We start from the raw sequence: 14,268 nt of genomic DNA, 5'->3' as shown, positions 1-14,268 counted from the left end.
TAGTCAGAAGTCCGAGACCAGCCTGGCCAATATGATGAAATCTCGTCTCTACTAAAAATACAAAAACCAGTCAGGCATGGTGGCAGGCACCTGTAATCCAAACTACTCGGGAAGCTGAGGCAGAAGAATCACTTGAACCCAGGAGACGGAGGTTGCAGTGAGTTGAGATGGCACCACTGTTCTCCAGCCTGGGCAACAGAGCGAGACTCTGTCTCAAACAAAAAAAAAATTGTTAAATCTCTGTTAATATACACACAATATATAAATTGTGATGTTAGTAAGAAAGTGGGAAAAAATTTAAAGTATACATTTTGTATATTAATGAAGTTGAAGGCAAAATCCTTTTGCCCTGGGGACCTTAGCACCGGGCAAGGGAGGACACAAAGCTGCCATTTTCTCTCTGTCTATTCTTCCATCTCCCCCATCAGAATTTTTCTTGGTCTGCAGGAATAGTCAACGGGGCCAGGCTCTGTCCTGTCACACATACACACACACACACACACACACAGGCTGGTATGGTGTGTATGGATAAAACCTGGAATTTAAAAAAAGTTTAAATTTCCTAAAAGTGGGAAACAGGACTTTGGGCTGGGGAAAGGGTAAGTCCTTGCTTCCTGCCATGTGGCTTCTCAGCAGAGTTGTTGGGGCCTTCTCCCTGCAGGTGTCCCCCAAGGAGATGATGCAGGAGATTTATCTGGTGCTCATGGTCCGTGATGACATGTGTCACTGCACCTGCTTGTCACTGCACCTGGACAGCAACATGCCAGACCACTTCTCAGAGCTATATAGCATTGAGAAGCTACAGGAAGGCTCAGCGCTGTGCATAATGGAGGGTTGGTTTGGAAGTTAGGTGGTCTGTCCTGGCGAGAGTCCCTAGACACAGGGCCAGGCACCTCACCACCCCTTCTGGGGTCTCTGTGTCACAGATGAGCACATGAAGGTGGGATTGGAGCCTAGGTCTGCATCTCAGGCTGTCACACCAGCACCTTCTAACTTCATGGCCCATGACTTAAAGAAAATAGTTGTGATTCTGAAAAAAAATCAGGCAGTACCGAGCCAGGGCTTGACATCAGCCCAATCAAAATTTGTAAGGATAAATCATGTTTTATTAAAAAAAAGAAAAAACCCCAAAACTTTAAAAGTTTCAGTCTTCTAATGCAGAAGTCTGCCCAGTACAGCACCAGCAACTGGTGTGGTGAGATCAGGTTGGGTGTAAAGCAAAAGCTCTCAGGTACTCAAATTCCCTGGGGAGGAGCCACTCATGTTCCCAGGACCTATCTGCTTGTTAAGAGCAGTGTGGGAAACATCTGTAGCTCAATGATGCCTATAACTGTTCACAGAACCTTTCCTTTTTCCTAAAAGAACCACCATTAAGCCGGGCACAGTGGCTCAGCCCTGTAATCCCGGCACTTTGGGAGGCCAAGGCGAGTGGATCACAAAGTCAGGAGTTCGAAACCAGCCTGGTCAAGGGGGTGAAACCTCATCTCTACTAAAAATACCAAAATTAGCCAGACACGGTGGCAGGCACCTGTAATCTCAGCTACTCAGGAGGCTGAGGCAGGAGAATCACTTGAACCCCGGAGGGAGAGGTTGCAGTTAGCCGAGATCATGCCACTGTACTCTAGCCTGGGCAACAGAGGGAGACTCCATCTCTGAAAAAAAAAAAAAAGAACCACCATTAAAATCCCATGATGAGACTGGGAAGGAGGAGGCATCACCACCCAGGCGGTGGTGGAAAGGCTGGAGGAAACACCTAAACATGTGCAATCCCAATGCCCAGCTGCCAGGACCAAATCCATATCCCCCCAACATCAGATACCCTGGAGGTTCCAATCATGCCAATACACTCTTTCCTCCAGGCCCCTTTTCTTCTCTACCAGGAGCTCCCCAGGGAAATCCAGCTTTCCCTCCAGGTGGGCCCCCTCATCCTGTGCTACAGTCAGGGTATCCAAAATGCCAACCCTCAGGTCCCTACCCTCCTTTATACCCACCACCTGCCCCTGGAATGCCTCCTGTGAATCCCTTGGCTCCTGGTATATTAGGACCAGGAGTGATAGTGGACAAGAAGATGCAGAAGGCTGGGCATGGTGGCTCACACTTGTAATCTCAGTACTTTGGGAGGGCAAGGTGTGTGGATCTCCTGAGGTCAGGATTTTGAGACCAGCCTGGCCAACATGGTGAAACCTGTCTCTACTAAAAATACAAAAATTAGCCGGGTGTGGTGGCGGGCGCCTGTAATCCCAGTTACTTGGGAGGCTGAGGCAGTAGAACCACTTGAATCTGGGGGGAGGAGGTTGCAGTGAGCCAAGATGGCGCCACCACACTCCAGCCTGGACAACAGAGCAAGACTCTGTCTAAAAAAGAAAAAGAAAAAAAAAAGACGCAAAAGAAAAGGAAGAAAGCTCATAAAAACATGTACAAGCACCAGAAGCATGGCCAGTATTCCTTCTCTTCCTCCTCCTCTTCCAGCAGTGACCTGCGTGAATACAGGCCCTGGACCCTGTATTCAGACCCTCAAGTCGCACCAGTTCTGCTCGCCCATCAAGCTTTAGATCCCATGTTGTATTGGAGGAAAGTAGCCCTTGTGCTCTCCACCCCTACCCACGCCTGGGCCTCACCCTGCAGTTCAGCCTTGAGTGCCTAGAGAAAATGGGAAGAGGATTGGATTGCTACGGCACAACTATCTTCTTGCTGCTTGGATAGATCATATAGCCGGTGAATTTAGCAGGGGAGCTATTTTCCAAAGATGATGAGCTAAATGTTGAAGACAAGTTTACAATCTGTAAAATGTTATTTTTTATTGCTTCTTTTAATATTTGTGATTGGGGCCAGGTGTGGTGGCTCACGCCTGTGATCCCAACACTTTGGGAGGCCGAGGCGGGTGGATCACTGGAGGTCAAGAGTTCGACACCAGCCTGCTCAACATGGTAAAACTTTGTCTCTATTAAAAATATAAAAATTAGCCGGATGTGGTTGTGGGCACCTGTAATCCCAGCTACTTGGGAGGCTGAGGCAGGAGAATCGCTTGGGAGGCAGAGGTTGCAGTGAGCCGAGATTGTGCCACTGCACTCCAGCCTGGGCAACGAGAGCAAAACTCCATCTCAAAAAACAAACAAACAAAAAAACAAAAACAAAACAAAACTTGTGATTTAGGGGTTTTGTAGAAATTTAATTATGATGAAAAACCTATATCTTTTTTGTAATGTTGGCATACCTCGGTAATTTAGTGGCAAATACATTTCCCAGTGGGACTTTTGTCGGTGGCACTAACTCAAGGTTGCTGGGAAGTGGAGTCCATTTCGTGGATGAGCTCTGACTGCCGTTTTGGAACCTCACCTCTACTTATTAGCCCAATACGCTGTCTCAGGTCCTTGTCTCATTCTCCAACTCTCAGTTCAAATAAAGTTATTTCTCCTGGAAAAAAAAATTCCGTGAAACGCCCATTGGATGACAGTACTGAAGTTGCATGCCCTGGGAAGTCCTCAGGACACCCCTGCATGAGGGCTGCCCCAGAAGAGCAGGGCAAGGTTGTGGAAGTCTCAAAGTTCTGAAGACCCTGCCTACAGAAGACAGGAGTGCACACAAAACAGTTGGCCTGTGGGCTCCCCAAGACCTACGTGTACCTCAGAGGCATTTGGCAGAAGATTTGCTGTGAACAAAAATCCCTGCCCACTAGGAGGCAGGGGTGTGTGTGTGTGTGTGTGCACGTGCGCACATGTGTTGAAACCAGAACTCCACCTTATGTGTTCATTGTAGAATTTGAAAATGGAAGCCTAAAGTTGAAAATTAAAATCACCCATGATAGCCGTAAACTATTTTCTGTGCTAGATGGGTTGTTCCAGGGTGCAGGGTCCTGGTAACACCCTTCTTTCTCCCTTCCTAAAAGAGTTACACACACTGCTCAAGGCCTGAATCCACAGGTACCACGTCCAAGCCCTGCTCAAGAGTCTGGACCCATCTGCCACCTTCAGCAGGGTCGACTGAAGCTGCTTGTCCTTCTTGAGCATTTTATTCAATGGTGACCTAAGAGGGATGGGAGGCATTGGTGCCAGGACTGAACAGAGGGAAAGGGAGCAATGGAGGCCAGGGGCTGAGGACCAGGCCTTCTGAGATGGAGGGGTCTGGCCCTGAGACACCCAGACCATGATCACATTTAGGTAGAAAGACAGCTGGCCCCGTTTGGCCCTGTGCTGACCACCAGCCTTGGGTTCCTCATAGATATATAGTTATCACAGATATTCAAACAGTGGGAATTGGAAGAATGGCTTGGAGATGGGCCCTGTCAACTGTGGGTCACCTGAGCACATCCTGCCAGGGACCCAGGAGGGGCCATTGTGTCTCCAGAACCATGACTGGAAGGTGCAACTCCTATGGGGAGCAAGGAAGAGGGTCCTCATTAGGGCAGAGGGTCACACACCAACAGGCCTGGCTTATTCAAACTTGGCCATTCCTGCAGCACTTCCAGTGCCTACCATGAGCAACTGGAACCCACCCACTGGGAACTGCAAGATGCATGGGGACCTCATGTACCTGTCTGTAATTACAGCCAATGGCCAGTGAGGCAGCATCACTGCATCCACACGGGACTTTTACTGGAACCAGTAAGTATCTGCCAGCACCCCACAGGCTCTTGGGATGCCACTTGTTCTGGGTCTGTGGACAGACAACCAAGGCACTTACTTAGTGCCCATCCACTTCTTATAGGCCCACAGCCTATCACTCAAACCCAAGCCCACCAGCCCCGGCTTCCCAAGCCATTCCCACTGGAGCTGCTCAACCACATCAGCCTGAACTTCACAAAACCCTTTGTCATGCCATAGCAAAAAGGTGATGGCTTTGTCCCACTGCCCCTGCCTTGTGTCATGTCATGTGGGGGTATGGGATGAACTGGCCAGCCTAACTCCAGTGCTTCTGCCCAAAAAACTGCCCCCACTGCCTGAGTCCCCTTCTAGGGAGCTGTCAGTCAATGTGGGAGAGAGCAGCCCTGGGAGGGACCCCATCTGCTTCTGACTTCAGTGCCAAGAAGAACCTAGAGCAGGTAGAGGTCTCAGAGAAGAAGCCTGTGGCAGGGCTCTGAGCTTGGTGGGCTGTGTATCTCCCTCTCCACTGCCTGCCATGGGGCCTAGCACCACCCATTCAAGAGGACAACCATCCCATTCCAGGTGTGCAGCTGGACAGCTCCCAGGCAGGGGCTGCCATGACACTGCGTGCTCACAGAGGATGTCTACACCTTGAGGCTGGGCTATGAGGAGAACATTCCTGAACACGTGCATGCAGCCTGGCCCTGCCCTCACTGGGAACCCCCTTCCTCCTGGGTTCCAGATAGAATTCTATGCCCTTTTCTGGAGGCTCCATGCTGGTCAGTTCATTTGGAAGTCTTAAGGCTACTAATGAAGAGGAAAAAAAAAAAAAAAAACAGAGAGAGAGACTTCTCAGAGCAGGTTGTGGAGCACAGGCTGAGCCCTTGTCTTCCTTCCTGGTCCCTCTGCAGACCTGGGATTGTAAGGAGCTGCAGATAATGAGGAAACTGCTCTGCCAGAAGTGGCCTGATTGGCTGCTTCAAGAAAGAGCCATAATCAAGGTGCCTATAGCCCCTGGTGACTGACTGGCGGCCTCAGGCCCAGCTGCCATCTGCAGGCAGGCTTTCTTGTGGACAGGATGAAAGCAAGGAAAGCTGGAATAAGCCCAGCCCTCTCAGGCACCCTGAAATGCTGTCTAGGTCTCCCTGCAAGGCCTTCTAGCCTTCTGCTTCCTGGCAGGCCACCCATGCACCTTTTTCTGGCCTCTTTGAGACCTTGATTCCTTGGAAGGAGGGGACTCTATTTCCCACTGGGCTGAGTGGCCAGGGCCTTCCCAGTTCCCATCTTCTACTAACAACCATGGGGCTCTCACCTGGGCACACACGGCCTAACCATGCCCCTTCTAAGGCAGGAGCTCATTTGTCTTACACTTTCAGCTTACTAGAACTTAAAAGTTATCAGTGCTGTTACTGAGATAGAGAAATGATGGGAGGAAGGTTACTTTCCCAGTATTCCCATATGGGGTGCAGGGATTAGGGAGGCAAGTCAGGGCCTGTGGTTGTGCCTTTTGCTGTGCCTGAGGGCAGGCAGGTCAGGGCTGGGCACATGGATGTCTGGGGGACCACCACTGCTGACTCCCTCCCCTTTCCCCGGAGCTATAACCAGGCCAATCCATAATCTTATCATGGAGATAATCAGCACCAGTGACAGCATAGGTGAGGCTGCTGAGGATGCTGGGGGAGAGTTCCCAGCCTGTCCTGGCAGCCGGTCCTTGCCAGGGGTGGCTCATAACTCAGCCTCCGAAAGAAGCAGGCAGACATCTCTGCAGGAAACTGCGGGGCTGTGGCTCAGGGCAGCCCAGCCCCGCTGATGGTGGAGTGGAGCTACCTCCCATCAGGCTGTGTCTCCACAGCAGACCCTTGGAGTCAGGAGGTGATTTACAGCGTGTGCAAAGCAGTCAGCTCCATCAGATGCACGGCCTTCAACATTCAATTCAACTCTGACATCTCACCAGAGAAGCAATGGGGACTAGCCAGTGTAAAAGCCCTGCAAAGTTGGACAGAGCCTCACGTTGGGGGGTCTGGGGTCCTCAGTGTTGGTGGGCCTGTCTGCCCATCTGAGCACTGCTCCCTGGGGCTGTGTTTGCAGGCCTCCTGAAGGAGGGCTGTGGGCTCCCCAGGTGAGGTCCTGAGTCTGTGGAACATGCCTGAGGCCACGCTCACAGTGATTTGCGCCTACTTGCACCTCCTTGACCATCCCACTACATTATGAGTGACTGTGCCAAGGTGGGTGTCAAGCACCCTCTGGGCTGTATCAGAAAAGGCCTTTGGACCTGGCCTGGGATTGAAAGATGGCAAATGAGGGGTCTGGGGTTGCATTGTCACCCTACATGGTAATAGGAAGTGAAAGCGTCCAGGCCTACAGGACTAGAACCCTATCGAGGGGGTTAGGAGGCTGTTCACTTTCCTCTGGGCCCATGTGGAGAAGCGGAGGGAGTCTAGGGAGACCCCGGGAGACTCTTGTTCTGTCTGGGCATCCCCCAGCTCCACCCTTTGATAACCATTTCCTTGGGAGAGCTCAGGAACCTCTTGTGCTCCAGTGAGGCAGGGCCTCCCCTCACAGGATATTGGTAAGGAGGCATTCTGAGAGTCTAGCTAGAATGAGAAGTTAGCACAGTGCCTGACAAGTACTTGTGGGAGCTGTCATCCTCTGTAACCATCACGTGGCCTTGTAGGGTTCAGACTGCCTGGCCTGGGGCTTGGCAAGGCTGTTTGGGGGTCAGCTGGTTTAGGCTCCCACTCTCTCCTCAATCAGACAGCGTCTCTGTTTGGTGTTTATTTATGGGTTTAAAAAAACCTAAGATTTCATTTATAGTAGTTTCAAGCTTGTATGTATTTGTATAGATTTTATTAGAAGGAAGAGGGCTTAAGGCAACAACATTTTTGGCTGTGCGTGGTGGCTCATGCCTGTATTCCCAGCATTTTGGGAGGCTGAGGTGGGCGGATCAACTGAGGTCAGGAGTTCGAGACCAGCCTGAACAACATGGAGAAACCCGTCTCTACTAAAAAAATACAAAAAGTAGCCAGGCGTGGTGGTGCATGCCTGTAATCCTAGCTACTCTGAGGCTGAGGCAGGAGAATCGCTTGAACCCGGTAGGCAGAGGTTGCAGTGAGCCGAGATCACGCCATTGCACTCCAGCCTGGGCAAGAAGAGTGAAACTCTGTCTCAAAAAAAAAAAAAAAAAAAAAAAAAAAAAAAAAAAAAGAAAAGGAAAAAGAAAACAACATTTTTAAAAGGTCTCAGTGAGGGCATAGACTTCCATCTCACGAACGCTAATGTTGACCTTCTCTTGCTGCCTTTGTGCAAAGTATACATAGGAAGTGCAGCCAGAGGTGACAAGGCTCGGTGTCTAGAACCGTGCTGCTTGGGCTTGCTTGCTGCCCTGCAGCCAGTTGAACTCTGGGTGTGAGGTCATGCCCATCCTAGATCTACAACCCCACTCCCTCTCCCAGGCCCTGTGTAACCAACACAAGGCAGTGCTAATGAGCAGGCTAGTGATGGGCCTCAAGCACCCCAATACCATCCAGGAAGATCTGAATGCCATCTGTGGCTGGGGCTGCCTGGGGACAGGGGCTGTGGCTGCCTTGGCTTGTCATGGCCCTACCACAGATGCACCCGTCCTGTGCTGCTTCACCAGCAGCCAGCTGTCCATGGCCCTGAGCCTGTCACACCATGCTTGCTACCTCATGCTGCTCTTGTGTGAAAAAATTATCCCGAGATGGCGCTGCTGGATGTTAGTGCTGGAAAGGGGGCAGCACCTTTGTCCTGGGGGATTAGGAACTGACCAGATCCTTCCTGACTGACCCCCAGAACAAGTGGGGGTTGGTGCTGCGTTGAATGATGACCCTCCCCAAAATGTGTTTGCACTGGCTCAAAGAATATATAATGCAAGGGCCTAAAATGAAGACACATGAATCGTGTTATGTGGAGATTAGCTTGCAGCCAGGAAACAGGTGCCTCTCAGGTATCTCATCTTCCCCAGCAAGTGTGGAATGTGTCCATGCCCATGGTGTGATCTGTCCTTCTTAACTTGTACACAACTCCAGGTCAGTTCTGAGTGAAGGACATGCAGATGAGATTTCTCAGGTCATTTGTATGTTTGACATTATGGCTGCTGCTTTTGCTGCCACTAGCCCTAGACCCAACCTGGCTTAAAGTCTAGGCTTTAGGTAAAAAAGGTGGAGGGCTTCCTGTGTCCTGTGATGGGAAGTCAGAGATCTGTGGTAGGGCTGGGGGTTGGGGTGCACTTTAGTTTTGTGGCAGGATGAGAGCTGCAGTGATTTTATTAATTGTGATTGGCCTGGCCTGGTTATAGCTCCGGGTGAGGGAGAGAGAGTCAGCAGTGGTGGTCCCCCAGACATCCAGGTGCCCAGCACTGGCCTGCCTGCCCTCAGGCACAGGAAAAGGCACAACCATAGGCCCTGACTTGCCTCCTTACTCCCTAATCCCCAGATGGGAATACTTGGAGGCTACAATCCGAAAGTCTTTTTCTCCTATTTTAACCCCAGCTGCCTAACACGTCATGGAGATAGGATGGGTGAGGGGCTTTAGGGGAACCAGGGCAGAATCATGGGTCCTGGGGGAAAGTTAAAGATACAGGAGTGGTTTTCACCTCTCTGTGGAGCCCAGCTCTCTACCTGGTCATTGCCACACAGCACCTTCTACAGAGACTAGCTCTATGGTGATTGGGAATCCCAGCAGCCCCAGGCTGCTCCCTGTCCCCTGCTGCCTGTGCTCCTTCCCTTGCCTGCTGTCAGAGCCCACATGAAGGAGGAGGTTGCCACCCTGTGAGCCTGAGGGAGCTGTGTCTGACTGGGGCTTCTGCCCGGTGTATTGCAAAGAGCTACTTATGGGTATGGTCTGTCCAGATACCTTGTTTCAAGAAGAATGGGTGCAAGCTAGCAAGTGTAGCATCCCCACAACTGATAAATACATTTTTCTTGTTTTTAAACCATCACATCTTTATATGACATTAGAATAAAGTTTTTAAAACCTGCTGCTCGGCCGGGCGCGGTGGCTCAAGCCTGTAATCCCAGCACTTTGGGAGGCCGAGGCGGGCGGATCACAAGGTCAGGAGATCGAGACCACAGTGAAACCCCGTCTCTACTAAAAATACAAAAAATTAGCCGGGCGCGGTGGCGGGTGCCTGTAGTCCTAGCTACTCAGGAGGCTGAGGCAGGAGAATGGCGTGAACCCAGGAGGCGGAGCTTGCAGTGAGCCGAGATCGCGCCACTGCACTCCAGCCTGGGCAACAGCGTGAGACTCCGTCTCAAAAAAAAAAAAAAAAAACCTGCTGCTCCAGTTTCACCTGGGTGGTCTGTAACCCAATCTCGCAATCAAACTGGATTTGATTGTGAGTGCTGTTGTTAGAAATGTTACTAAGAGAGGAATATGTATAAATTAGATCAAATTTAAGGTTATTCTTATAATGCCACTTGAGTGGAAAGCAAGAGGGTGGAGTCACAGGCACTCAGCTGGGGTTTACCTACCTTCCAGTTACTAGACTCATGAGGGTGTGGAACAGGTGAACCTGTCATTGGTGACAAAAGGAAAAAGGCTGGAGTAAAGGCCAGGTTGGGGAGGGGTGCAAGGCTGTGGGGTTAAACCCTGGGCATGTTGGACCTGTGAGGTCCCTGAACATCTAACTAGCTGCGTACCTGCCCTTGTCACATCAGTTGAGGTAAGGGGATTGGGCAGCTCTCTCTAGAAGTCACACTGCTGGGAGAATAGAGGAGTGTCTAAAACTTGCCATCCTAGGGTAGGTTTTAGACCAACCTGGACTCCCTTAGACAGCTAATGAGATGGGAGGAAGGTAGTCCCCCAGGTGAACCTGAGGGACAGAGCCTATGAAGTCAGAGGGAGTGTGTGGAGGTGGCCTGTCCCTATGAGAGGGGGAGTCTAAGGCTCATTACTGCTAGTGGCTGCTGCTCAGCCATCCCTCTGCAGAAGAGGCAGGTCCTCGGCCATATATATAGTTCAGTGCCTTTTGGAGTGTTTAGAGAGTCCTTCATGTTTTAGGAATTCTAAAAGCAACAACAACAACAACAAATTCCAATTCTAATGTCTGTTATTTTTCCCGGAGCCAACTGGAAAAAAAATGTCCTTCACCTCAAAGTCTTAAGGGACACCAAAGGATAGCCATCAGTGTCTTGGCCATTGAAGCTTCATGTATGCTCTCTGCCACCAATTTGATTTGCAGCCTCATGGTTGTGTTGTACTAAATATACTTTCCTCTAGCCTTGTCCACATATATAGGTGTATGTGTATATATATGTGTGTGTGTATGTGTGTGTGTGAATATATCTTAGCCTTTCTAAGATGAGCATATTGCCTGGGCGTGGTGGCTCACGCCTGTAATCCCAGCACTTTGGGAGGCTGAGGCAGGCCGATCACTTGAAGTCAGGAGTTCAAAACCAGCCTGGCCAACATGGCAAAACCCTGTCTCTACTAAAAATACAAAAAAGTTAGCCGGGGGTGGTGGCAGGTGCCTGTAATCCCAGCTACTCAGGAGGCTGAGGTAGGAGAATAGCTTGAATCTGGGAGGCGGAGGTTGGAATGAGCCGAGATCCAGCCACTGCACTCCAGCCTGGGTAACAGTGAGACTCCGTCTCAAAAAAAAAAAAAAAAAAAAAAAAAAGCACATTTGGGCAACACAATTCCTGCTTATCCGTTCCCAGCCCCCGCTGCCCCTCCATTTCTAATAGCCATCCCACGTTGTGGTCAGCAGTGTGGTACAGCATGCTGAGAGAGGAGCTCAGGGATGGGACAGGGGTCTTTCCTGCATTATCCAAATGATTAGAGAGTTGTTAAAAAAGGTGTCCAGTTGTTCTACTTTCTACTTTTAAATAGGGAATAAGATGCATTATACAAAGAGACCCAGGTAAGGGAAAGAGCAAGTGCATTTCAAGGCTCAGCTCACTTCTTAAGTAGCTGTGATACTCAGGGCGTGTGACTCCGCCTACAGGGGCCTGTTTCCCTGTCCATAAAGCGCACTAATGCTGGGGACGGTGGGTGTAGGGGAGGGTCCTGGAGCCTTATTCAATCTGTGGCGCCAGTGTAGGAACCTTCCAGCCACGCAGTTGGGGAGGAGGGCGTGGCTTCCGGCGTTTGGCTGGGGCTTTGTCTCGGGCTCGGGCCGGAGCCTGGGATCCATCTCTCCTCTTCCGCGTGTTGCCCCTCGGGAGCCCTCGGTGACTTTGTCACAGCCTCTGTTGCCGTGAGATCTGCAGATACTGGAAGATGCATAGCTAAGATGCCAGGACATCCTGGAAACTGGGAAATGGTGAGTATGCGGGGTTGGGCATCCCAAGAGGGGAGAGTGGGCTGGTTGAAACCGGCGGAACCGGCCTCCCCACGGTCAGCTCCCGGCTCCGCCGACCTGATTCCCAGCTGGCGCAGCTCCGCCCTCAGCCCCTTCGGAGGGTGGGTGGGGGGCGCAAGATGGAGGCTGGGTAAGCGAACTTTGACCCTTAGCGTCCCCTTCCCGCGCCGCGACCTGCCTGAAGCTCCCTGGGCAGCGGTGCACCCGCATCTCCTTCTCTCTGCCAGATTGTTCAGGGATGACAGGCGGGTTATCAGAGCAGAATCCCGACTCGGTGGGTGCGTGGGAGGAGCTGCGGCCAGTGGGGTCTCCAGTGTCTGCTGTTAAAAAATTTTTTTTTTTTTTTTTTTTTTTTTTTGAGATGAAGTCTCACTCTGTCACCCAGGCTGGAGTGGTGTGGCGCGATCTTGGCTCACTGCAACCTCCACCTCCCAGGTTCAAGCAGGAGGACATTGTCCAGTGCCTCCTGGGAAGAAGGACATTGAGTAATTTAATGGGCAGCATGGGGATGGGAGAATGTTTTGAGGGTTACCATGGTCTGACTTGACAGTTAAGTCAGACATGTTTGTGTTTCCATCAGCACTGCCACTCCCTGAGTTTGTCACCTTGGAAAGACTTTTTCACTTATTTCCACTTCAATTTTTCAATAACTGTGAATTATGTTTCATCAGTAGAGCTGAAATTTTTTTTATAAAGTCAAAGACCATGAAGGGTGAATTTCAGAAAAATCTAGTCATATGTTTTAGTTGTTAAAAATGTTTCTTTATCTTCATCAGAGTGATTTTAGTAAGTAAATTTCTTTCTGTTCTTTTTGGGTGGTGATTTCAAATAGAATTCCAAGGCATTGCTTTGGGAATGCTACAAGGGAAAAGAAATAGGAAAAATTTCTTTTTCATTATGGCTATAGAAAGTGAATACATTTCCACAAGAAAATATGAAAGATTAATTGATGAAGTGCATATATTTGTCAAAACATCAGCTCCCCTTTTTTGCAGGGTCTAAAATTTGTAACAGTGGATATCTCTGTTCTGTATTCTGTTGTCTAAATGCCCAAGTTTAATGTTAAATTTTATGAGATAGAACTTGGCACCTTCTGGAAATGTTCACATATGGTTTATTAAACTATTTATCATGAAAGTATGTAAGTGACATGTTTAATGTCTGAAAGAGATAGAGACTTCAGCTTTTCCTGTTGAAGTATAAAATTTAAGTGCCTTACTATTTCCTTACAATATTCTATAAACACGGTGTTTGAGTGATTTTGCTGTTTTCTTTAAACACTGGGCATTAGTTTTAAACTAACGTTAGGCAGAAAAGGGCTTTCTTTCATAAGGAGGAGCAAACTACTAGAAGGTCAGAAAAAAAATGTGGGACGAGGAGGACGGGATAAAACATGGTGAAATCAGATCCTAGATCAGAGAATGTTTTACCTAGACGTCAGCCTGTTCTTAAGAGGGACATAAGGAGGGGTTTTAAGGTTGGGTCGAAGTTTGGGGTCTGGGGAAGGAAAGAAAATTAAGAAAAGTTTGGTTCACAAGTATTTTGTTCTGTCCACCAGAGACAAACTTATTTGTTTATGAGACAAAAAAAAAATAAAATAAAATAAATGGGAATTTAGAGAGTCTCTGGCTTTGGGATATCAAAAACAGGAAGGGTGTTTCTTAGCCGTAAGATGCTCTTGAAAAACACAAATGATGGGGGATTTCTTTAATCACAGCTGTTATCTACCCACCCCATCTTCTCCTACCACTTTTCCTTGCCTTGTACTTTTTTTTCATTTGGCTCTTCTTGATTTGTACCTTTTATAATAAACTGGTAAATGCAAGTATAGTATTTTGCTGAGTTCTGTGAATAGTTGTATCAAGTTATTGAACTTGAGAAGGAGGTTATGGGAGCCCCCAATTTATATGGGAACTCTCTCTTCCTCCACCCCTCTAACAGGCCCCAGTGTATGTGGTTCCCCTTCCTGTGTCCATGTGTTCTTATTGTTCATCTCCCAATTATAAGTGAGAACATGCAGTGTTTGGTTTTGTGTTCCTGCATATTAGTTTGCTGAAGATAATGGCTTTCAGCTCCATCCATGTTGCTGCAAAGAACATGATCTTGTTCCTTTTTATGGCTGCATCGTATTTCATAGTGTATAAAGCAATTGCAACTGAAGCAAAAATTGACAAATGAGATCTAAATAAACTAAAGTGCTTCTGCACAGCAACAGAAACTATCATCAGGATGAACAAACAACCTAGAGAAGGGGAGAAAATTTTTGCAATCTCTCCATCTGATAAAGGTCTGATATCCAGAATCTACCAGGAACTTAAACAAATTTACAGGAAACAAACAACCTCATTAGAAAGTGGGCAAAGAACA

The 14,268-nt window shown here is 49.0% G+C and overlaps 1 protein-coding gene across 3 annotated transcripts in view; it reads left to right on the top strand.

The window, feature by feature from the left end:
- The first annotated feature begins 11,693 nt into the window (after window positions 1-11,693).
- LOC102116109 (uncharacterized) overlaps window positions 11,694-14,268 on the top strand; it is a 139,726-nt gene continuing 137,151 nt past the window's right edge. For all 3 annotated transcript variants that reach the window (XM_045387736.2, XM_074034927.1, XM_045387742.2), the window contains exon 1: window positions 11,694-11,862. In XM_045387736.2, coding sequence (XP_045243671.2) covers window positions 11,833-11,862 — 30 coding nt within the window. In that variant the 5' untranslated portion in view covers window positions 11,694-11,832. The remainder of the gene's footprint in view (window positions 11,863-14,268) is intronic.

Source organism: Macaca fascicularis, chromosome 3 (genome assembly GCF_037993035.2).
Source record: "Macaca fascicularis isolate 582-1 chromosome 3, T2T-MFA8v1.1".
Taxonomy (NCBI): domain Eukaryota; kingdom Metazoa; phylum Chordata; class Mammalia; order Primates; family Cercopithecidae; genus Macaca; species Macaca fascicularis.
Note: the sequence above shows the minus strand (reverse complement) of the source record. Positions and strands in the feature narration are given on the sequence as shown.